Source organism: Acanthochromis polyacanthus, chromosome 6 (assembly GCF_021347895.1).
Source record: "Acanthochromis polyacanthus isolate Apoly-LR-REF ecotype Palm Island chromosome 6, KAUST_Apoly_ChrSc, whole genome shotgun sequence".
In the NCBI taxonomy this organism is placed as follows: Eukaryota; Metazoa; Chordata; class Actinopteri; family Pomacentridae; genus Acanthochromis; species Acanthochromis polyacanthus.
The window spans coordinates 25,127,673-25,151,763 of record NC_067118.1 but is presented as its reverse complement, the minus strand read 5'-3'; the positions used below and the strand labels follow the sequence as shown (position 1 = coordinate 25,151,763).

At 41.0% G+C, this 24,091-nt stretch overlaps 1 protein-coding gene across 3 annotated transcripts; it reads left to right on the top strand.

The window, feature by feature from the left end:
* The first annotated feature begins 1,569 nt into the window (after window positions 1-1,569).
* Window positions 1,570-22,987, top strand: hipk1a (homeodomain interacting protein kinase 1a). Of its 3 annotated transcripts, none has more exons than XM_022221778.2 (16): window positions 1,570-1,917; window positions 5,937-6,664; window positions 7,388-7,761; window positions 7,843-7,966; window positions 9,255-9,374; window positions 9,480-9,566; window positions 10,390-10,571; window positions 10,679-10,829; window positions 11,693-11,897; window positions 12,013-12,131; window positions 15,778-15,926; window positions 16,209-16,361; window positions 17,438-17,605; window positions 17,752-17,945; window positions 19,282-19,415; window positions 20,907-22,987. In XM_022221778.2, the coding sequence occupies exons 1-16, from the start codon at window positions 1,878-1,880 to the stop codon at window positions 21,309-21,311; spliced, it is 3,333 nt and encodes a 1,110-aa protein (XP_022077470.1). In that variant the 5' UTR covers window positions 1,570-1,877; the 3' UTR covers window positions 21,312-22,987. The 3 variants fall into 3 exon arrangements, with proteins under 3 accessions (XP_022077470.1, XP_022077468.1, XP_022077467.1); XM_022221776.2 differs by having other exon boundaries at window positions 15,775-15,926; window positions 19,285-19,415; XM_022221775.2 differs by having other exon boundaries at window positions 15,775-15,926.
* The last annotated feature ends 1,104 nt before the right edge of the window (window positions 22,988-24,091 follow it).

Below are 24,091 nucleotides of genomic sequence, written 5' to 3'. Positions count from 1 at the left end.
AATGAGAGCTGACTGATTTATAATAACATATTTCAGATGTGTCACCCCAAGGTACTAAAAGTGCCACAGAAATTGTGATAAAGCATTTCAACAACTGTGTTTTTTGTAATTAAAACAGGCATTAATACATTTGTTACCAATAAATTAATTCACAAATAAGAAGACTAAATTACAAACAAATCCACTGCTATTTTAATTGATAATAAAAAAAGAGAATAAAAGAAATTCAAATTAAAAAAGTTTGAGTAAAAATTGTATTCAAAAAATTAGTCAGTAAGTGCATTTTTAATAGAGGATATTATAAATAAAGGAAATATAAAATTTAAGATGCTGTTTAAAATGATAAATAAATAGCTGAATTTGCAAAGTGACTACTATTTCCTAACTACTTTATTTTTAACATTTGTTAATATTTCAGTATTTTTAATGAATGTCATGATTTCCTTTGAAAGCTTCCATGTTATGTGATCTATTGTTGCAAAATATTTTTCAAAATGTGTGGCCCCATGAACACACAGATATTACCATTTCTTAGTCAGATTCTCATTGTAAAAACCTTTCAGTTGATATGGACGACCTGTCATGTTTTTAAAAATCACCAAACACCAGAGACTCATCAGAGCCGGAAACTGTAAAAACAGAAAGAATAGTCAGAGTTTCAATTTTCCAGCAGATTCTGCTTATCCCATTTCAGGGTGTAGACAGCTGAAAGAAGCCACAAATCGGCATGTTAGTTGGTGTGTTTCTTAATGTCTCAACCTAATTGAAACAAAGACCTTTTGCTTTTCAAAGCCCCCTTGAATGCCTTAACTTGTGTTTTTTATGTCATTTAAAACCTTTTTTATTTTATTTTTTTTTACATATATAATTCTTCTTCCCTTCTAAAACATACTTCATAAATGAAATAAATACAGCATGGCTCAAAACAGAGCAGCAAGTTTTGGTATGTTCAAGACCCTACACCATAGTAAATTAGGCACAATTTACCTGACTCACTTAAATACCATAGTTAAAACCCTGCAATATTCTAATAAAAAATGCACATTTATCAAACAAAGTTAAATTTTAAGATTAAGATCGTACAATATTATTCAAAATACAAATTTGATTGACTGATTTCAACACAGGGTGTCCCCTGCCTTCGCCCTAAGTCTGCTGGGATAGACTCCAGTGTTAGGATGATTTCAACATTAAGGTTAAGACCCTACATTATTACATAAGACACAAATTTGTCTAGTTAATTGAAATACTAGGGTCCTATAAGACCCTACGAAGTTCCACAAAATACAAATCTACATGATGCGACATACCTGTCATACATACACAGAGGACATTTTTGAGCTTTTAGCCATAGTTGTGCTGTTTTTACAAATTTCCAGGAATTTATATTAAAGACTAAGCCCAGAGTGAGTGTAAATGTGACCGGAGCAAATAAACTGCTTGTGTTTTAATGATTTAATTATTGCAAAATAGTCAGGATCTCTCTTCAGCTCTGTCAAACAAAGATAGTGAAATAAAGCAGAGTGGGAGGCTCAGGGGTGCGCTGGACGATCTCCGGCTGCAGTGACGTCATGACGCAGAGTACGTCGCAGGGCAGGAAGCAGCGAGCGAACGGTCCGCGGTGATGATGGAGCTCTGTCCAGCCGACGGGGCTCGCTGTTTTAACATCTGACATTTCGGGGGGCACAATGCTCGGTTTGCTCGCTTGATGCGCGATGAGGCTGCGGACGGAGGCAGGAATGAGTGGGATGCTTCTGGAGAGCTAACTAGCTGTTAGCTCAGTTAGCGTCCTCCGTCCTGCTGCAGGCGGCGAGCAGCTCAGCTGATCGGCTGCAGCTCCACACACAGCCCGGCGAGGAGATGATGAAGAGGCCTTAATGTCCGATCGGCGACGGTGCGCTCAATCATCCGGAACAGGTAAGACTACCGGAGGAAGAGTCGGTGTCAGGGTTACTGTCAGGCAGCGGAGGAGGCAAAACTGACCCTGATGTGAGGCTCAAGTGGAAACCTGTAGATGTCAAGGTGGACTAATAATAGTAACAGTAATAATAATAATGGTACAATTAATCACTGCTCTTAATTAATTGATATTGATATGGTATTGTAATTATCATATAACTTTTATTTATATTGCGTCTTGTAAAACAAGTGTTTACAAAGTGCTTTGACAGACAAAGCAAAAGCAGGACACCCAGAAGGCAACTTAACAGCAATTAGGATAAAGTTAAAAACAAAAATACTACAGTCCAGGCAAAATAATAGCCGCCAAGTCATAGTGCTGTCCTGTAGAGAAGTAATTGGTTTTGAATTTGAACTTTTAATATTAAGGTTGATACCTTACTCTGTTATAGAAAGTGCAAATTTAACTGAATAATATACATATTAAGGTCAAAACCACTACAATGTTTTTATCAAAATAAATTCATCTAAGTAAATATTAGGTTTATAGGTACAATTATTATGCTGACTATTCAATTATTACTTTACAGTTCATACAAATTTAAACGACTAACTGAAATATTAAAGTTATCACCTTAAAATATTTTATATGATTTAAATTTACTTGACCAATTTAAAAATTAAGGTATATATATTTACAAATTCTAAACCTTCAGTATTAGCAATTACCCTACTATATTAATAAAATGCAAATTCACCTGACTAGTGTAGATAATTTATTTGGTTGGCAACCCAATAAAATACAGATGTACCAGACTAATTCAAATATTGAAGCTGAAAACCTAAAATATTCATAATACAAAATTGCCTGACTAATTTAGCCGATTTCCACAGCGCCATTGACGCATCGTTTTGCTGGATGTAGTCATTCTGAACCGTGTGAGCCACAGTTGCGCTCTATTTTTCTCGCAAAAAGCAACAAAAAAAGGGTTAGACTTACTTTTTCTTCGAAACGCCCAAGCGATAATATAAGAAAAACAAACTTTTTCTCTCGGCAGGCGTCGGAAATGGTCGGAGTCACCCGAATCTTGATCACGCGCCCGGGTCATGACCCGCTCTCGGCCAATCACAGAAAAGCATGCTATTTTTACTGCGTGAAATCTCTGAACGATGTGCCACAAGGCGAGTCATTTGCGATCAGGAAAAGCGAGAAAGAAGAGGTTTTTGTTGAGTTTATGCTACAGTGGTGAGATTTGATCATGAACATGTTTCAGGTACAGGTTTTTAAATGCCCAGATGCATATATACACGAGAATGTTTCTTCGTCCCTGACTGTCTATTTTTACGAAAAGAACATTAAATTTGGATCTGAAAGTTTAGCAGAATGATATAGAGTCGCACTTTGTGATATTTATATTCAGGACTTAGACTTAAACATTTCACGTTGTGTCTGTGTGTGTGTGTGTGTGGGGGGGGGGGTCTTTGAAAAAACAAACGATGAAAATAACAACATACATACATATAAGTAGAAATAAAATAGGCTAGTTAAAATAGAACTGTTTAATTGAGATTTTTTTTTTTTTTTACCTCAAAATGCACCAGAATGCAGGAAAATGACTCAATTTTATTGTTTGCATGAATCAAATGAAGTTTGTTAAGAAGCTCAGGCGTCAACATGGATAACTGCTACTGTTAAAATGCAAAGTTAAGCAAATGTACTGAAAAAAAAAAACCTCAGTTCCAGGATAATTGCTGGAAAGTCCTTAACTATTCTAGTTTTACATTAGAGGATTTATTTTTAGTAATGTATCACATGCTATTGTGATTTTTGTCTTGACTAGCATTGCATAATAATTGCATCCACTGCCCTTAGCACCAAACCAATGAGCCAACAGATGCCAATAGTTCCCAACAAATGGACTTTTGTTGTCGTTTGTGGTCCTTCTTTGTGGGATTTGTTGACTGTGACAAAGATACAGAAAATTGCCAGACTTGAGTTGAGCTCAGTGTTTTATTAAGATCACGTAGAAGCAATAACAGCCCAACAGAAAAACACCTAAGAAACAGTGAAAAGAGCTCAAAACACAATCCCATTCTTGAGGAGATAAAAAGAAAAGAAATACAGCACATGATCTTTGAACCCTTCATTAAATCCTGGAAGAAGGATTTTACTGAGCTTTAGACCGTGACTGATGTAATTTGCAGAAATATGGCCCTAAAATATTGACAATGTTGACAAAAATACTAAAAAAAAAAACGTGAAGGAAACAATGACTCAACCAGACACCACAAACAAAAGAGATGCTGTTGAAGTGACTTAATAAGGCTTTACTTTACAGTTATGTTCATTAGGTTGTTCGCTGTTTGCTTGCTTATGAAATTAAATAAAGGGTAATCCTGTTTTATTTCAGCCCTTTGCTGTGACTGTTGTAGCTCTGCTGGTCAAGCTGACTTTGTGCTCGTGGAGTCACACAAAACAAGCAGCTAAAACCTGATGTTTGAAAAGATTACTGTGAATAATTTCTGCAAAAAGTTGCTTGAAAAGCTGCAGGGAGACGTTCAGATTTATGTTTGAATGAATCCCTACGGTGAAGGCGGACAGTGTAAAGCTAACATGACTCATAGAGACACAGTAGCCACATTACTGAGAAATACACCCAATATGCCCGGTTGAAATAAACCAAACTTATCTTTCTGTCTTAAATGATTCTCTTTGAAAAGATCGCCTACAACCTAAGATAATGAATCAGATTGGATATCAGTTCCCAACCAAAAAAATATTTCGTTAATCACTGTAAAGCAATAATGCTGCATGTTTATGAAGCTGAGGCCATCCATTGTTTGCCTTTAATCAATTATTAAAATAGTCTCAGATTAATTTTCTCCTGATTGTTTGATGGTTGCAGCTTTAGATATTCTATCAAATTGAACATAAACACATTAGGACGCATGATCTGGTTTTCACACAGCAACTCAGACAAGACATGTGAAGAGAAATAAATACATTAATTAAAGCTGTAAGCAGCGTTGAACGGGTCCTCACGTCTTTACTTGTGCGAATCATTTTGATAACTTTTGATCACCCATGCCTCGTGTACATCCTGGCCAAATTTGAGCTCTGTTGGGGTTACCCTGTTTGAGAATGTGCAAAAGTTGGTCCAAAATATGTCACATTATTCAAAATGGCTGACTTCCTGTTGTGTTTACATATGGTTTTCACTTAAATTTATGTGTGTCGTGGCAAGTTACCTATGCCTACCAAATTTCATAGCTGTAGGTGACATGTCCAGGTCGTAGAGCCTGTTTGAAGTTTTCCGGGTGGTGCTTTGGAGCCATTTTGGCTCACATCTATGCACATTTCATAAAATATCTAATTTTTCACCGGTTCTAACATGTGTGCAAATTTTCACGCGTTTTCAAATGTTTTTAAGCCTTCAAAATTGCGGTTCAAAAAACGGGGGAAAAAATAAAAACAAGAAACCCGTTGATTTCAAGAGGATTTTTGCACCGTTCGGTACTCGGACCCTAATAATACTACTGATAGTACATTTTAACAGCATAAACAGAACAATCAGCAGAACAGCATCAATATAAGATCCCCACAGTGTTAACCCTCGTGTCGTCCTGCGGGTCAAAACTGACCCATTTTAAAGTTTGAAAATGTGGAAAAAAAATATTTTCCCAGTGAACCTTCCGATGTCCACATTTTCAACATTTTTGAGAAATCTCTGAACATTTTTTCGTGGAAAAAAGAAATGTTAAAAATAATCTTAAAGAAAATATTAGATGTTTTACTGATATATATGTAATCACTTTAGATATTTTTAGGATTTTTTTGGAAGATTTTTACTCATTTTTTGAAAATGTTGACAAGAATTTTCTTGCCAAATTCGGTTTTCAGCAGGTGCACCATGCATTTCACTGCACATTATGCTATGTATAATTGTATTCATGATAAATAAAGGTCTTGAATCTTGACTCTTGTTTCTCTAACTGTCAGATGTCTCACTGCTACTCTTCTTTAATCTCGTCCCCAGACATGGCGTCGCATCTCCAGGTGTTCTCCTCTCCCTCCGTCTCCTCCAGTGCCTACTCTCGCTCAAAGAGGCTCAAAGTGGAGAACCCTGCCTGGGATGTGTCCAACCAGCTGGGAGATGGTGCTTACTACCAGCAGAGCCCCACCCAGGGAGCTGCTCCCTCCACCTCTGGCTCCAACTTCAACCCGGTGTACAACTCCAACCACCTGCCACCGGCCGGCTCCAGGGAGCAGACGGTGGTTCGGGCGGCGGACAGCACCGGCAGCCTTCGCGGGCCTCCATCCTCCTCCTCTTCCTCCTCCTCCTCCAGCCGGCGCGTCAAAGATGCGGAGTCGTCCTCGCAGCCGTGCGACCTCTACCACAAGCAGTACAGCCTGAAGAGGAAGAGCGAGGAGGTGGACAGCAGCGACAGCGTCCAGATCCTGGAGGAGCTGTCGGCCCCCGTGGTGTCGAACCGCACGGGCGGCGGAGGAGGAACCACCACCGCTCAGTCCATAGCACACTCCACCTCCACCACCAAGAGCAGCAACTCCCACAGCGAGGGCGACTACCAGCTGGTCCAGCATGAGATTCTGTGCTCAATGTCCAACAGCTACGAAGTGCTCGAGTTTCTGGGACGCGGCACATTCGGTCAGGTTGCAAAATGCTGGAAGCGCGGCACAAATGAGATAGTGGCCATTAAAATCTTGAAGAACCATCCGTCTTACGCTCGACAAGGTCAGATTGAGGTGAGAATGTTCTTTCGTAAGTGATACAAACAGCAGAGTTGATATTAAGAGGGGTCAATTCAGCGATAAACATCCATAAATCTGTGTAGAAATTACAGAAATAAGGTCAGAACCTGCCTGAGAATCTTCACAGTTTAAAATTTTCTGCGGCATTAGAGCAGTTCAGTGACAGCTTCAGGCTGCAAAGTGAACAGGAAGTGCAAGTGGCTGCACAAAAAGAGCATATTTCTGAATTGTGAACAAGTATAGCCATAAAAATTTGACTCAAGTTGTACAGATTGAAACACTCTTCACAGCAGAATTGTACTTTATATCCCCTAAAGCATTATGGGAACTGTAGTTCAGCAAAGTGGCATGATTGTCTCAAATAGAAGCAACATAAAGCTCTTGACAGTAACGTTTTATTTATTTTGCATTAGAAGCCACGTCCAGCCAGGCCCACAGGACCCTTTCCAAACTCATTCTTATAGCAACTACATACTTCAATGATAAAAAAGGGTTGGAACACAAACTACAGCTAGATTATGTTTTCTCCCTCATTCATCTATTATAATAATAATAATGTATTTATTTTTGAACTATTCGGGGATAAATTGTAACACAATGTGCTTAAAATAAAAGCAGATTATCATTTCATTTTTGGCAAAACCATAAAGATAAAATATGACTTTGCCAACGGGATGAGAGTAGTTAACACATAATTCCATCTCCGTCCCGCTGTAGGTGAGCATCCTCAGCCGGCTGAGCACAGAAAACGCCGATGAGTTCAACTTTGTCCGTTCATACGAGTGTTTCCAGCACAAGAACCACACGTGCCTTGTGTTTGAGATGCTGGAGCAGAACCTTTACGACTTCCTGAAGCACAGCAAGTTCAGCCCTCTGCTGCTCAAGTGCATCCGGCCGATCCTGCAGCAGGTCGCCACGGCGCTGATGAAACTGAAGAGCCTGGGGCTGATCCACGCCGACCTGAAGCCCGAGAACATCATGCTGGTGGACCCCCTGAGGCAGCCGTACAGGGTGAAGGTCATCGACTTCGGCTCGGCCAGCCACGTGTCCAAAGCAGTTTGCTCCACTTACCTGCAGTCGCGATATTATAGGTGAGCACCTCGCCCTCAATTTCGTCTGTATGTGAAGTACGGCTGTGATCTTGACATTTATGGGTTCTGACATGCTCGCAGGGCTCCTGAGATCATCCTGGGCCTTCCTTTCTGTGAGGCCATCGACATGTGGTCTTTGGGATGCGTCATCGCTGAGCTGTTCTTGGGATGGCCTCTTTATCCTGGTGCCTCAGAGTACGATCAGGTCATCTGCAGCACTTTCATACACTTTGAAGTGGTGTTTATATGCAAATGCTAATACAAAAAATACACATTTTAAACATTTCCAAATATAAATGTTACTCTTTGTGTCACATGTTTCACGTTTTTTGGGAGTATACTTAAAATGAAGTCCAGCATGCGAATATCACTCTCATATTAGTCTGTTACATAGCAGCTAGCTTAGCAATTAGCTTAGCAAAATCACTGGAAATATGGGAAACGGCTGTCCAAAGTACAATAAAGTAAATACTACAATAATAACATGTTAATATTGACACATTCTTGCATAAAGACCAAGCACAGGTGTAATGTTTTCCCAATGGTGATATGATGATACGTTTAGAGGCATGTGACAGTTCAAGTGTAAATAATGACTATCAGGTTTTTTACATATCACTTTTGCATTTATTCAGGATGTTTCAAGGATAGGTGCATGGATGTTCGACTCTGTGTTAAAGCTACACTCAGCTGCTCATGCAGTAACAGCAAGAATGAGAAACATTAGTCATGAATACCTTCAAAGACAAATTTACATAGTGCTTTACAAAAGAAATTTCAAATAAAACAATTCAGCTCAATAAAACAAAATAGAATCTTAAAAAAATATATATATGTGCTCCTCTGCAGGACTGTGAAACTATTACTGACTCACCTGTGACCAACAGTCACATCACAAAAATTCTGGGAGTTTTTGACTTACTGGGATGAACTACAGGCTTAGTATGTCCAGAAATTTAAAATGGAAGCAGTAAAATATTAATCTTGATTCATCTTGTCTGTCTGGGGAGTTATGTTTTCTTTCTTTACGGCAGTGGTAACAGCTGTGGGCACTTAGTTCAACTTTTCTATGCAACATTTAAATGATTTATGACATTATAGCTATGCCAGACGGCACAAAAAATATTTTTTATTCTTCTCCTAGCTGTGTTTTTTTCTGTTTCTTTAGCGGTGCAGGACTTTAGATTGCAATGAAAAATGAGCCCACGGTGAGTACAGAAGAAAAACCATCCAGGAACTGCTTGGGGTTCAGATAAACTTGTGAAAAACACCCCCACACTGAGAGAGGACTGTTGATTGATCCTCCACCAAGCAAAGGCCAGTGTTCATATTGGTACCTGACTGTTGTTTTAAGACAAACCCGAAAACCAACAATCCTCCACACACACTTTAAGTCCTGAGGTGGTTTCAACTGTTTAAATGTACTGAGCACAAACATGCAGCACTCTAAGTCTACATTTGTCTCACACCTTTTTTTTGTTTGTTTCTCTCAGATTCGTTACATCTCTCAGACCCAGGGCCTTCCAGCAGAGTACCTGCTGAGTGCAGGAACAAAGACCAGCCGCTTTTTCAACAGAGGCCCAGACTCGAGCTACCCGCTGTGGAGACTCAAAGTAGGCGCAGACTCCACAGATAGGAGTCCACAAAGAGAACAAACATTTCCACAGAATGTGTACAGTGCATATAATGAGGTCTGGCTGTGGCTGTTCTTTCTGCAGACGCCTGCAGAGCACGAGGCCGAGATGGGCATCAAGTCAAAGGAGGCAAGAAAATACATCTTCAACTGTCTGGATGATATGATGCAGGTGAGTTCCTGCACTTAATTAAACCGTGCTAAATCTTACTCTTTTGTGAATACTTTCAGAGTTACAGGCCCTTGAATTCCATAGAGATGAGTCAAAATCTCATGCTTGTTATTATTGTTTCTCCCAAGTGCTTTTAATTCCTGAAAATGTCACGTGTTTATCTCTTGTACTTGTGTATTTATGAGGGCTCAAAAACACTGGAAAAGGGCCTGTAACTCTGAAAATATTAGTAGTATGAAGGTAACATTATTTCATAGCTTCATTAAATATACTAAAGTTGTTTTACTAAAAAAAACATCAGCTGATTCTGAGGGGAACAGGTGGGAGGCACTGATTGATTTTTTTCATGGCATGACCCCATAGTAATGTTGCTGGAAATGGTTAGAATAACGAGAGAAGCAAATTTGGACATTTTCGACTTAGATAACTTCATTAATCCTCAAAGGGAGATGAAGTTGTTATAGCAGCATGGATTTTCAGTGAAGGGGTAAATAAGACAGCACAAAATATTAGGGTAGGGTATGAAAAGGGATAAAAATATTTAAAATATGACATAGAAAAAATCAACAGAATATACAAGAGTGATACAGAAATGTGCAAATAAGACTGTGCTTCATTGTGCAAATGACATAAATAGGTGCACATGAGTTTACAGATATACTGTATAATGAAAGACGTTTGGAATGTAAAATGTTCAGTCTGTAAAGTGCTTTCGTCAGCAGGCAAAGTGATAAAGTCCTTTTGTGATCTGCCAGGTGAATTATGTGTATTTAGGTGCATATTTTACGAGTGCTGTTTTATAATAAAAACTGACTTCCTGCAGGTGAACATGACAAACCTGGAGGGCACAGACATCCTGGCAGAGAAGGCTGACAGACGGGAGTTTATAGACCTGCTGAAGAAGATGCTGACACTAGACGCAGACAAAAGGATCACACCCATGAAGACGCTGAACCATCCGTTTGTCACCATGACGCACCTGCTGCACTTCCCTCACAGCTCACAGTAAGACACAAGCGTAGAGGTAGACAGTCAGCTAGTGACTGCTTCGCCTCCAGGATTCCAGCTGTGCGGCTGTCTGATGGCTTTTTTTTTCCATTTCTATTTTACAGTGTCAAGTCCTGCTTCCAAAACATGGATATATGCAAACGCAGATGCAGCGCCTTTGAGAACGGAAAAAATCTGTTTGCAAGCAACAACACCCCAAGTGCAGCCACCAACCTCACAGTCACATTCAGTAGCCAACTAAACCAGCACAATCAGGTCAGGATGTTGCCTCTAATCTGCCTCTTGACAACATTATTCTTACAGATCCTGTTAAGGGTCAGTACGTGTCAGTCTATACAGTGGTGCTGCTCTGCCTTCCCAGATTTTGTCCAGAGTTGACTTATTTGTTATTTGGCACCAAAAATTCAATTATGTGAAATATTTTTGGCTGAATTTGAAGAATTTATTATGTCCTCAGACCTGGGAAATTCAGCATTTTCACCAAAAAAAAAAAACGTTACCTGCAAATATATTTTAAAGGTAAAGTCCTATTGCCATGAAATTTGGAGAGATATACACAGATTTTCAATTTTTGGCCCTTGAAAATGGTAAAAGAGCAATGATTTCAAATGACGGTGGTATTGGGACCCTAGGAAGTTCCTGAAAGTGTTTATATATGAATGTGTACACACCAGTTTTTGAAGTTGTATGAATGAGTCAACATTTTAGAGGCCTTGAAAGTTAGTGAAATGTCAGCCAAAGACTGTATTTGTAGGAAATATGGATCCAACCATATATATGCAGCACATATATGAACCTGTTTGGCTATTTGGATCTACTGGAAGCTGTTTTGTCTGTGTTCTCACCAAATTTCATGGCTGTGGGAGTTATTTTTCTGGAGATATTGAAGCCTTAAAATAGTTCTCAATTTTTTGCCAGTGAAAATACAGGTCTGAAAACATGAATCTGTCAAAACTCTGCAGGAAAAGGATGAATGTAGAACATCACTGTTTGTGCAGCCGCGTGTTTTAAAAATCATTCCCACCACATGCTTTGATAATTGAGGCCTGTGGACCTTTTTGCTGAATTGCTCTCATACTTTTAGCCGTTGAAACTTCTCTGTGTGTTGTTTGTTCCAGATGGCCTCTACAGGAGGTCAGTCATTGTCCCTCAGCAGCAATGTCCCACTGCTCAACTACCAGCCCGGCCTGTACCAGCAGGCCACCATCAACATCCCCGGTCTGACCCAGCAGGGCGTTCCTCTGCAGACCAGACCCACACAGCTCTGTGCCCAGACTGAACCCTTCCAGCAGACGCTCATAGTTTGCCCCCCAACCATCCAAGGTGAGAATCATGGTGCAATTTCACCAGTCGGCAACGAAGTCTATTTCATCTGTCGTATTTCTCTTTTGTGGTACATATGTACTTGGTGTAATTTGCCTCCTTCTGCTCTTTGTAGGTCTTCAAACCTCCAATAAGCCGTCTGGTTACCCAGTAAGAATGGACAACTCGGTACCTTTAGTTCCTCAGAACCAGTCCTCCCAGTCTCTTCACATCCAGCCCAGCATGCTGGCACAGGTGAGAGCCACCACAGGGTGACTGTGAGGTGAAAGCTGGGCTCCAGTTCAGTTTTATTGAATCAGAGCCTACTAGAAGTACATTTATTCAGGTATAATACTACTTGTATTTATATGTTTTGGTTTTTGCTGCCTCGTTTCTGAGGGAAATATTTTAGCTTTCACTCCACCGCGTTTGACATTTGTACTTACTACTTAGGGTGCTTTCACACCTGTTAGTCCATTAGAGTGGTTCGTTTGGACCCAAAAGTTGTTACAATGCTGCTAATTTCAACTGGTTCAATTCGCATTCACACCAGTGTTTTCGCAGTTGAACCAACTACGATGAATGAGATATCTCCCCCCCAGTCATTTGGCGGCGCTGTTCACAAAAATAAGGTGTTTTAGATGACGTAGTTGAACGCTGATTGGCGCAGCATGTGAAGAGGAAAAAATCCTGGAAGACAACAACAGGCTGTGTTTATTCCATGGATCGAGGTTTATTCGTAAACAATGAACTATGCTCTCCTGTTCGTTCTTGTTGCCTTATATTCGTATTGTTGCTTTATGCAGGAAGCACAAATACTGCTGTTGTTCCAGCATGAAGCTCGCATTCGGTACGAGAACATTACACAGTCATTTTTGGCACGGAGAAGATGCATTGCAAGACGTTATTGTTATCCCAAAATTCCCTGTGCAGGTAGCTACGGAAGATCCCGTAGACCAAAAAGTCTGCTGCACCATCATGCCGGTCCAAATGGAGACAGGTTTGTGTTCTCACCAGGAGCGAACCGAACTGGAGTTCACATAGAAGCGGACCGAGACGACCTCTCGAAGGTGGTCTCGGTCCGGTTCTTTAGTCCGCACCAAAAACATCTGGTCTGCTTTTACACCAGCCCAAACGAACTGTACTTGCTGGTGTTGCGGACTCCAGTCCGCTTTAAGCGGACCAAAAGGCGTATGTGTGAAAGCACCCTTACTTAAGGATACATTCTTGATGCTAGAAGTCCTCCACCAAGGCCAATACAGATCTCAGAATTTCAAAACATGATCCAGATCTGCACAATGATTTAACGGGTTCTTATTTGGCCATTCTTTAAAGCAGTGTCCAGTCAAAGCCTCTGTTTCAGTGCATTGTGATTATTTTTGGAATGTCTTTCATGTAAACTTCTCAAATGTTTTCATTTAATGAAATGTTTGAGTCCTAAAGAAGTCAAATTATTCATCACTTCAAACTACAGAAAGTTAACCAAACACATGCATATAAATTTGTGCCGCACAACTTTCTTATTTTTTGTCCTGCCTCACTAATGGTGGAAATGACACTCTGGATTTATCTTGTGCCCTTTTGGAGGGCTGTGACCGATAAGTTGGGAAACTAATTGCAAATGGAGGAGTTAAGAATCTTCTTCTCTGAACTGCTACAGCAGGAAGATGCTGCTAATGAACTAGTGCATCAATAATAATGTAAAAATGTCACATATTTTGATATATACAGGGACCAGGAACAAGTGCTTGATTTGAGTTCCTCAGTGGTTGTGACAGACTTGAAACTGTCAGCCAGAATAGGCAAAGAAATTCAGTCCGGTGGTATTACTACAACTGCTGGTGACATTTGTCATTTGAACCTGAAAAGTTAGTTGGTCAGCGTTAGCTAAAAATGCTAACAGACTGGTTTGCGTGCTGCTCACGACACTCTCCACAGAATGATTGTAAATATCTTCTCTTGGTGTGATAACAAGCTGAACATTCTTGTTATCAAGCAAAGATTTTTCTTCTTTAGAATTCAAACCGTCCTGTTCTAAATGTGTCCTCTCAGGCTGCGTCCGCACTAAACCGGCTACATTAACATGCAGAAGTTTCAGCTTGTTTGTGTGCATCCACCTCAGTCCATATTAAAATGCTCCAGTCCACCCACCTGAGCATCTTATGAAGCTTGTGTGCAGCAAAATGTATCTGTAAATTGGTCGAGTCAGTGTCAATGGTACATGCTGCTTCCAGAGTAAAAAGATGTGTTAAATCATCTCTGACTGATGATGACCTTCTAAGAAAACAGATCAACATCAGGCATCAGAGCTCTATGAGGTGTGTTCACAAGTTGTTTTGGCCCTACAGTAGCTGTAGAAAAATCAGACTTCATAGATAGATAAGCTAAACGTAAGACTTATCTAGTTCTGTCACTGATGATTAAATCTTTGTCTCATTGCAATCAGCCAAGCATAGAAAAGGAATATTTGTCCATAACCAGCAGACAAACACCAAAGAATGTCCCTGTTAGACACCAAATGTTGTAAACATAATCTTAGTAGGTCTTAAAAGCTGTTCACTTACAAAATCAAGCAGGTCTGCTGTACTGTGCAGTTCAGTCTGTAGTGTTTAAGCAGCTGATTCGAGGTTGTTTTTAGCTCAGACATAGAAAGTGGAAGGGGAGCAGGAAGCACTTTGAAATGAGGAATCAGCTGCAAGCTTTTACCTGCAAAATACCACTAAGTCAAACCACCAGAAGTCTAACTGAAGTTGTTTCTTCTTGAGTGAGAAAACAATGAAATGCCGTGTTACTGCTATCATCTGTTTGCTTAATAATGTTGGGGACGTTTGTACAAAGCAACACCAGGCCGCGGCTTTTTAGCTGTACTCGTTCCGTTTTAGTCTGGATGGAGGACCACAATGAAGACAAAAAGATGTGTTCACAAGGTTTAGTGAGGACACGGTCTCATAACACCTCCTCCCCTCCCCCCACCCCCCTTCACCTCCCAGGCTTCCTATGACCCTCTGCTGGTCGGCGGCCTGTACGCCTCAGTGGCAGGGATGCCACGTTTAGGCTCGCTGGATCAGTATACCTCCATGCTGGTAAAGCACCATCGTCATTACCTGAACTCTCTTCTCTATCCTTCTTTCCTCTCACAGCGTTTATCTCAGTGATGTGCAGCTGAAGAAGCATGTGCAACTCACCGGTCTGGATTGTGCTTTTGCTTGCAGCCTAATGTTCGCTGTTAGGTTGATGCAGTTACCAACAATATAATGTTAGCAGAACTCATTACATTATGTTTGCAACTTTAAAGGTTTATCTAAATTGGTATTTTTTTCCTGCCACCATGCTTTTAATTAAGTTGTGAAAATAGACAACCTGAGTCACTGTATTGAGTGTGTAGCTGTGAAATCAACTGTGACGCCTTCATTTCTGTCTTGCTTGTGCCTCAGACTAACGCATTTCTGTTTCAGGTTGGCTGGACCGTCTCTGTTTTTGTTCTTCTCTGTATGGCATGAATGCTTGGCATCAGAACTTGAGAGAAATGTTTACTTTGAGCTTGATATGGAGCGTACTGTTTCATAAGTCACTTCCAGCACATTTCTTTCTTAGCAGTTACAAATACCGCAAGGAATAAGCCTAGAAGTGAAATGCAAGGCACTAACTAATTTGCTTTGTTCCACTGTAAGCGTGTCATTGTTCTAATGTGACGTCTGCTGGACTTCTTGGTGCAAGATGGAAACAGGAGCATTTACAGCTGTCTGAATACTACATGTGCTCATTGCATCTTTTCTGATTCTCTACGTAACTCAGACTTCTGCTGCACTGTGGTCGACATGCTGTACTTCTAATTTAACATCTTTAGCACCAGTTCCTTGCAGTTTTTCAACATGTTCATCTGTATATGTGCATACAGCAGGGCTGGCCAGCAGGGACGCAGCAGATCCTCATCCCTTCCACATGGCAGCAGATGCCTGGCATGTCCATCCACAACCCTGGGCAGGCTGTGGTGCCGGACTCACCCATGGGTGCTCCTATCTCTGACAGTCAGCAGGCTTCAGGCTGGAGGTTGGTTTCGCAAACTTTTACCTTCATGCTATGAATATTTTCAGAGTTGCAGGCCCTTGAAGTACACCGAGGTAGATCAAAATTTCACACTTTATAATTCCTGTTGCTCCAGCACTTTCCCTCACAACTTCATAAGTTCAGAAGATAGCCACATGAAATTTTCAGGGATGCAAAACACATTTGAGCTCCATTAGAAACTGCTACCGAATCAATTTTGACTCGATTTTGGTTCCGTCTAGGCTTAAAATATAACGGGTCGCTCATGCAGAGTCCTTCTTTCAGGGGTCGCCATGGCAGCCAGTACGATGGCGTGAGCCAGCAGGACTCTGGTGTCGGTCGTCACGCTGCCTCACAGAACCACAGCTCAGGAGCCGCTCACTCAAGATCTCAACCGGGCAAGAGATCGAAGGCTCGACACGCTGAGAGCAGAGCCAGGTATCCAGTCCAGCCTTCACACATTCACATCTTTTAGGTACCATAATAGGTTGTGAGGTTACTTACATATTGTGTGCAAAATATTTATTATATTATTTTACAAGCTGTAAAGACAGTCCGATCAGATATTTAAAATGATGAGCAGATCTGTGACTAGCACATCTAAATTCTGGCAGGTAACCATGAAGAATAATGTCATTTAATGAACAGCTTTGGGTCAGTGTCAGTTTCTGCTTTGGATATCCGTCTCTGTTTTCACAGCATACACAGTATTTGCAGTAGGGGTCAGTTTGTTTTATTTAGATACCAGAGTTTTTCCGCTGTATCAAATTTTGTTCACAGTTTAGCTGTTTGTTTTGTGCAGTGTAAATCTAAGTTATGTAAAATATTTTGGAACATTTCAGGAATTTTTCTATTGTCACCTACAAAGAAACATCTTAGCTGTGAAGCCATTAAAAGGGTTCAATATCTCCTGAAATATTACTTCCACACCCTTGAAATGTGATGTGGACACAAATAAAACCGTTACCAGTGCATCCAAATGATTGAATAACTCTAGCAGAGGCCAGATTTTAATTATTGGCCCCTGATAATTGGACAAAGTGCACAATTTTCAATCAAGCTTTGTGTTTGTTCTCCATAAAGTTGCTGTAACTGTATATACATACAGTTATATGTATTCATGTTCCATATTAAAAGCACAGTCTTTGGTTGACATTTGCCAGCTTTTGAGTTTTCTAACAGTAGAATTTGTTGTGTGGGAAATAAGTCAAGGTTGTATTTCTTTGTGATTTTGACATGTCAGAATGGTGATGTGTATACCTTTGTAGATCCCAAATGTATCCATCTGTAGATCACCAAAACTGGTTTGCATAGGGGTGTAGATATTTGATATAATGCCTGTGATGTTGACCAAAGATGGTATTTTTAGTAGGAAATATGGATACATTCATATGAATAGCACATATATATATAGACTGATTAAAATCTGAGACAGTGCAGGAACACATTTTCTGCATTCTGTCAAACCGACACGGACTGACCTTACAGTGAAAGTGCGTCTTTCCCCCCTGCAGACCGGTGTCGTCAGTGCATTCAGCCGCCACTGTGGTTCACAACACGTCTTTTGCTGGTGACCAGTCTCAGCCCATCGTCATCTCTGACACACCCAGTCCTGCCGTCAGCATCATCACCATCCACAGCGACTCAGAGGACGAGGATGAGACAAAGTTCCCTGCTGCCTGGTGAGTCATTTCCTGTTTGGAACTATTTTGTCTATCTGCCATATTTACCCTTTTTTTCCTCAAGCAAGTCTGCGTGTTCGATCTGGTGGCATAAATAGATTTTTGCACACGTTGGACGGAGATGAAATGATTATTTGCTCTTGCAGCTCCGGAACGAGCCAGAGGACCAACGTGATCAGCTGTGTGACGGTGCACGACTCCCATGACTCCGACTCCTCCACCAGCAGCCCCCTGAGCCCCAAAACCACCTCCCAGCCCACCAAGTCTCTGGCCGTCATCATGCCCTCTGTGAAGAGCCAGCCTGGAGAGAGCACAACCCACAAGACTCCGGCAGCTCCAGGTCCTCTACTGCACTGCTCTGTTCAACTCAGTCACATCCAGTCCACATTTAATTACATTATACTGTTTTTATTCTTACAGACTATTCTTCGTTCACTTCATACTGATTTAATGTGAAATAAATAAATGTAGTTGCACAAGGGGTCTCAGTGAATCCCTGTTTAGACTACTCAAATGCACCAGGGCTGGATGAAAAAATGTGCCCGAGATCAATCTTTGCAGATGCCCCTTTTCTTAGCAGATGTGTACGCCTGCATTAACTGTGAACGCCGTGTTATAAGTAGTGCAGTTAGGGCTGCATGTTGCATAAATGTCTACTTTACAGTGTCCACACCGTTAAACTAAAATTGCTCACATGGCATAGCAGCCAAAAATGATTTGTAGCTACTGTTTGCTTTCTCGTTTATTGCCCCGATGCACATTTGTGTTTTACCGCAAAAATACACATTTTCCACTCACTTTTCTAGGCTCAGGCAATATATATAAAACCCTAATGGATTGAAAATTCATAAAACTGTAATAATAGACCTTGTGTGCACTTGGAGGTTTAATTTATAATTGTGGTCTATGGGGAAAATTGTTTTGGGGCTGCAGGAGTTGAGAAAACACTGTGGAAAACTGGCAGCAAGGCTGAGTCCTGCATCCAGCTCCAATACGTCCACAGTTAGAGTCTCATTCATTTGAATGAAGGCTGCTAAGTGGGGAGAAAATTCACAGATTTTGTGCATGTCTCTGCAGTTTTGGGCCCAAAGACCATCCACATTTAGTGTTGTTTTCAGTCAAGCCAGTAGACTGAGACTTCTTCACAGATGTTGCAGTAAGAACTTGGGTTACAGTCTGTGCAGACAGATTGCACATTGTCAGACTGCTGTGACTCTGCATTGTTATCAAACTCGGATTGGCTATCTTGTAGCAAATCTAGACCTCGCATATACAAGAGGGATAGACTGAAAAAACACTGATCATAACTTCAAATGAAATAACGCTACCTATCCAGCTGGCTGCAGATATCAGGCTGATGTCTCGTCAACACAAACAGTGCAGATCTTGGCTTAATTTAAAAAGCTCTGGGATTTGAGAGTCACCAATATTTTCCAGCATGCTTAATATTTTTTAAAAAATCCCAAGTCAGCTGTTTTTTCACACTGTTGTATGTTAAAATGTTGCTCACTTGTTGTACAGGAGATTCAGATTTCAAGGGTAAAGTCTGAAAAGTTATTTATCTGAATGGTAAATGAGATTAAAGGGCACTGACTGACACCGATCCATTTTACTTCCATCAGCTGCAATCTATATTTTTCTTAGTGCTCACAGCATCATGTCTGGTTTTGCATCAGCAGACCCAGCTACAAGTGGCTCAGGAAAGTCCAAGAAGGGTTCTGCTCAGGCGTCCGGTCGGTCAGGAGATTCCACCACTGACCGCCATCAACGGGCCGCATCCAGCAGATCTCAGCCCCTCAACCTGAGTCAGGTAACGGCCTTCAAACACAACTCTGCTCAGACGTGAACCCATAAAGACCACAGTTCTGTCTCATAACAACACCAGTGCTACTAACTTGCCCTTACCGCTACACACTTGCTCCAGATTGTTTAAATATTTGGTTTGTTGTAGCTCAGGGACTTTGGCTTCCAAGTTCAGGAGACAAAAGATAAATGGAGTTATTATTTAGAAGCACATGTGTCTAAGTAAACAGAACGACAGCTTTCCAGAGTAATGTGTCTCGAAATTGGAAGAAAAAGGTGTTTAAGATGTCACAAATGTAATCCTCCAATCAGTCTCCTTTGAAATAGATTTTAAAACTTACTGTGGAGATTCTGCTATGATGCATTCATTTATGATTTGTAGACACAGCATATTGCTTCACAGGTGTTGCTGTTTGCGTTGCTTTGACGTGTATTTGTAGAGAGGCTCCTGAACGCTGCCGTACTGAACCACAAGTCAACCAGCAGTCTCAAATATAACTAAAATGTTCACAGTCATTGAGTTTTGTGCTGTGAAACAAGTTTGAAATTGTCTGATTTTCTTAGTTTCACTGGCTCCACCAAAAACCCCAATTACAGATAATGGCTATGTTGACGGTTATTAACTTTGTTTGTCAACCCAGCGTTCTGCTTCAGACTTTGTGCGCCCTCACATAGCTGGGGACTTTCAATGTGTTGCTGCACAAAATGGACCGATTGTGTGCTGCAGTCTACTCCTTTCAGAGGAACAACTTATTATAATGCGCATTTATTGCAGTTAGAAGTGCTACTACTGTAAATGATGCAAGAGAAGAGAGTGCTGCGAAAAAAGCTGTCAGTTGTGAAAGTTAAAGTGTTTGTTTTATCACTCAGCGATTCTCAGTGCAGCTGCTTATTTCTAACATGACAACTGCACATTAAAGTGGTTCACTTGAAACCTTATTCATTTAAAAAGGGAACTTACGTCTGACCCTGTCCCATAATGAAAGATACCACTTTAGTTTTTGGCCAAATCAAAGCAAAATTAATATTACTGGTTGAATATTCTCTGTAATAAATGCCAGCACAATATTACATTAAAATCTGTGTTCTATTAGTTGCGGTTCCCATGGCAGCAAAAGCCAAACAGTTTGCTATACTGTAACTGTACAGCTTCATTCACTGTAATTAATAACTTATAGCACAACATATTTGCAGATACACATATTTCCTCAGCTGAGAATCTTTATCACTCAGAGAGGATTATCAGGAAATGAACTAGTAGGCAAGACGCTTCTTACAGCTGATTAAAATCCCAGTCTCTGGAACTTCCTCCTGAGCAGGTTTGCTATGCTGCATCAGTTACCATGGTGACCTAGCAGGTTAGAAGAGAGTCACCTTCATGACACTGAAAACTCACCTGCTAACACACTAATCTTTTTAGTACATCTCTCTACCAAACTGTGTGCATTAAGATTGAGCCTCTGTTCACAAATCTCGTCTTTGTTTTCTCTCATTTCAGGTACAGCAGTCTGTGATGACATCTTCCCACGAACAAACAGGAAGCAGTTCTTTGAGACGACAGCCCACTTACCCCCCTCCCGTCTCCTCCCACTCGTCCTACCGGCTCCATGAGAGCACCCTCTTCAGCTCCACCCCAAACCTGTACGCCTACCCGGCCTCTGCCGCCTTGGCCTCCGTGTCCCAGGCTGTGGACCAGATGCAGGGTGGCTCCTCCCGCCACGGCAGGGCGAACGGAGCTTACTCCTCGCTGGCGCTGCTCCAGAAGAACGGCAGTTTAGCCCTGGGAGGGTCTGCTGCAGGACAATACGGCAACCACAACCAACAGCAGCAGCAGCAGCAGCAGCCTTTCCACCGCTCCAGTGCTGCCTACCAACGAAAACTTAACCAGTATCCCTACCTGTAAACACTGAAGGACCAAACCGAGACCGAGACTAGAGACGAGCACAAGCTCATCACGGGCAACTGTGATCGGACTCACTTTCAACCCGACTTTTTACTTTGCCTCATTGTTCAGTCCTAAAATGTTTGCTTTGTTTTGTTGTTGTTGTTGTTTTTTTAACCATGATCATTTTTTGCTTTAATCTATTCTCGTTTCTTTCTGTTGCAGCCCAGTGAGTTAACGGCAACAAACAGTGGAGGCTTTTTAGTGCATTTCGTCACAGTGCTGGACTCCAGCATGTGATCTGAAATTAAACAGTAAGGTTTAAGGTGACTTGCAGCTTAATTTTTGTAGGGAACTAAACATAAAACTAAATGGCGCTCTAACTTACAGACAGCAATTTTAAATTCATTTTTAAGATGTAAATCCCCATATTTTGATTTTATGTAAGAACTGTGTGTTGTGGAGAAACTGAAACTTAACTGTTAAGCTGCTCTGTTATTATTATAATTATTATTATTGTTATTATGTTGTAGGGCGGCACAGTGGTTGGAGGTTATCACTTTTGCCTTGCAACTAGAAGATCCCCGGTTCGCGTCCAGGATCTTTCTGCATGGAGTTTGCATGTTCTCCCTGTGCATACGTGGGTTTTGTCCGGGTACTCCGGCTTCCTCCCACAGTCCAAAAACATGCTCAGGTTAATTGGTAACTCTAAATTGTCCATAGGTATGAATGTGGGTGTGAATTTGTCTGTATATGTAGCCCTGCGATGGACTAGTGACCTCTCCAGGGTGTCCCCTCCCTAGGCTCCAGCCCCCCCACTACCCTGATGAGGATTAAGTGGTATAGGTAATGGATGGATGGATTATTGTGTTGTAGTAGTCAGAATCATCCAATAATAGTTTGAAACAACACATTTACATATAAACAGTCGCCTTACTTATTTAGGCCAATTTCTCTTTTTTAAGATTAAATGTCTGCACATTGTGATGAGTTGGAATAATATGTTGTACGTTTCATGTATGAATGTACTGTGTGTTTTATCTGTACTATGAAAACAAACGGAGAACATAAGCTACGTACTGTACTGTATAAAAATGTGTCACTGTGTTTTCCTTGTTGGTTCTGTTTGAGTGCTGGCTCAGTTAAATTCATGTGTTCAGTATGTTGGACGACGCGATGCATTTCAGTGTGGAGTAGGACGTATTTAAAGGGGATGCTTTTTTTTTTACAGTTTTAAAGTTACTGTTAAGGTTGCATGTGTCTGACATGGAGTAGCATTCAGGAGAGGTTTGTAATCTGCAGCCGCGGACAGATTAGTAATGTTACGTTTAATTTGTACGACAAACACATTAGTAATATTGGGACAATGTAAAAGTTGTTGTCTTGTGACGTGATGTCTGTGAAGTAAAGCGTGAACTTAAAAAATCCGATTGGGTATCACACTTATGTAAAAGTCAAAGCCATTTAGATGAAAATTCACAGTACAGCTTTTGGAATTGTGAATAATGACATCCGACAAAGATGATTTATAAAGATATAAATCGATGTTTAGTATGTTACTGCTTCTAAACAAATCATTGGTTTGGTGAAATGATGGTTGTTCTTACAATCCTGTTGTGTCGTGAAGTGCTACATTACATAGAACACACGATGAACCTTAACCTGTATGTACGCAATAAAATCCTCTCAAAACAGAATTTAGGAATTGTGATGATTTAAACGGAGGGAAAAAAATTCAATTTAAGCAATTACACAGCTCATACATATATCCATAAATACATACATACATACACAGATGTGACATCAGGCATAACATCATGACCTCTGACAGGTCATCATGGCACCTGTTAGTGGGTTTTATATATTAGGCAACAGGTGAACATTTTGCCCTCAAAGTTGATGTGTTAGAAGCAGGAAAAATGGCCAAGCATAAGGATTTGAGTGAGTTTGAGGAGGGACACATTGTGATGGCTCGACGACTGGGTCAGAGCATCTCCAAAACTGTAGCTCTTGTGGGTTGTTCCTGGTCTGCAGTGATCCAAGGAAGGAACAGTGGTGCACCGGTGACAGGTTCATTGGCACGTGTGGAGCAAATGCTGGTGTGGTCCAATTCAATAGACAAGCTCCTTTGGTCAGATTTGCTGAAGAAGTTAATGATGGTTCTGATAGAAAGGTGTCAGAATACATAGTGCATCGCAGTTTGTTCCGTGTGAGGCTGCATAGCCCCAGTCCAGTCAAGGTGCCCATGTTGACCCCTGTGGAACAACAATAACAATGGGCATGTGAGCATTAGAACTGGACCACGAGCAATGGAAGAAGGTTGCCTGGTCCGATGAATCACGTTTTGTTTTACATCATGTGGACGGCCAGCTGTGTGTGCGCTGCTTACCTGGGAACACATGGCACCAGGATACACTATGGGAAGAAGGCAAGCCAGCAGAGGCAGTGTGATGCTTTGGGTAATGTTCTGCTGGGAAACCTTGGGTCCTGCCATGTGGATGTTACTTTGATACGTACCACTTACCTATCTGCTAAGCATGGTTGCAGACCATGTACATCCTTTCATGGAAATGACTGGAAATGGTCTCTCAGAACTTCTGAGAGACAATATCACGAAATCTGAGAATGAAATCGATAAATGCTGCCCTCAAATCAATTTGAAATGCTCTTGAATTATGATAGGAAATTTAATCCATACATTTTCAAATTAGTCCTAAATTTGCATGCCATTAGACAGTGACAAAAGTACTTTCTATGCAAAATTGTAGGCCTGTAGCTCAAATAGTTTGAGTTGTGGGGGT

Coding starts and splice junctions, on each gene's coding strand:
- hipk1a (XM_022221775.2), top strand. CDS start 1,878: ATGTCCGATCGGCGACGGTGCGCTCAATCATCCGGAACAG. Junction 1,918..5,936: donor CGCTCAATCATCCGGAACAG/GTAAGACTACCG, acceptor TCTCGTCCCCAG/ACATGGCGTCGCATCTCCAG. Junction 17,946..19,281: donor CAAGACTCCGGCAGCTCCAG/GTCCTCTACTGC, acceptor GTTTTGCATCAG/CAGACCCAGCTACAAGTGGC.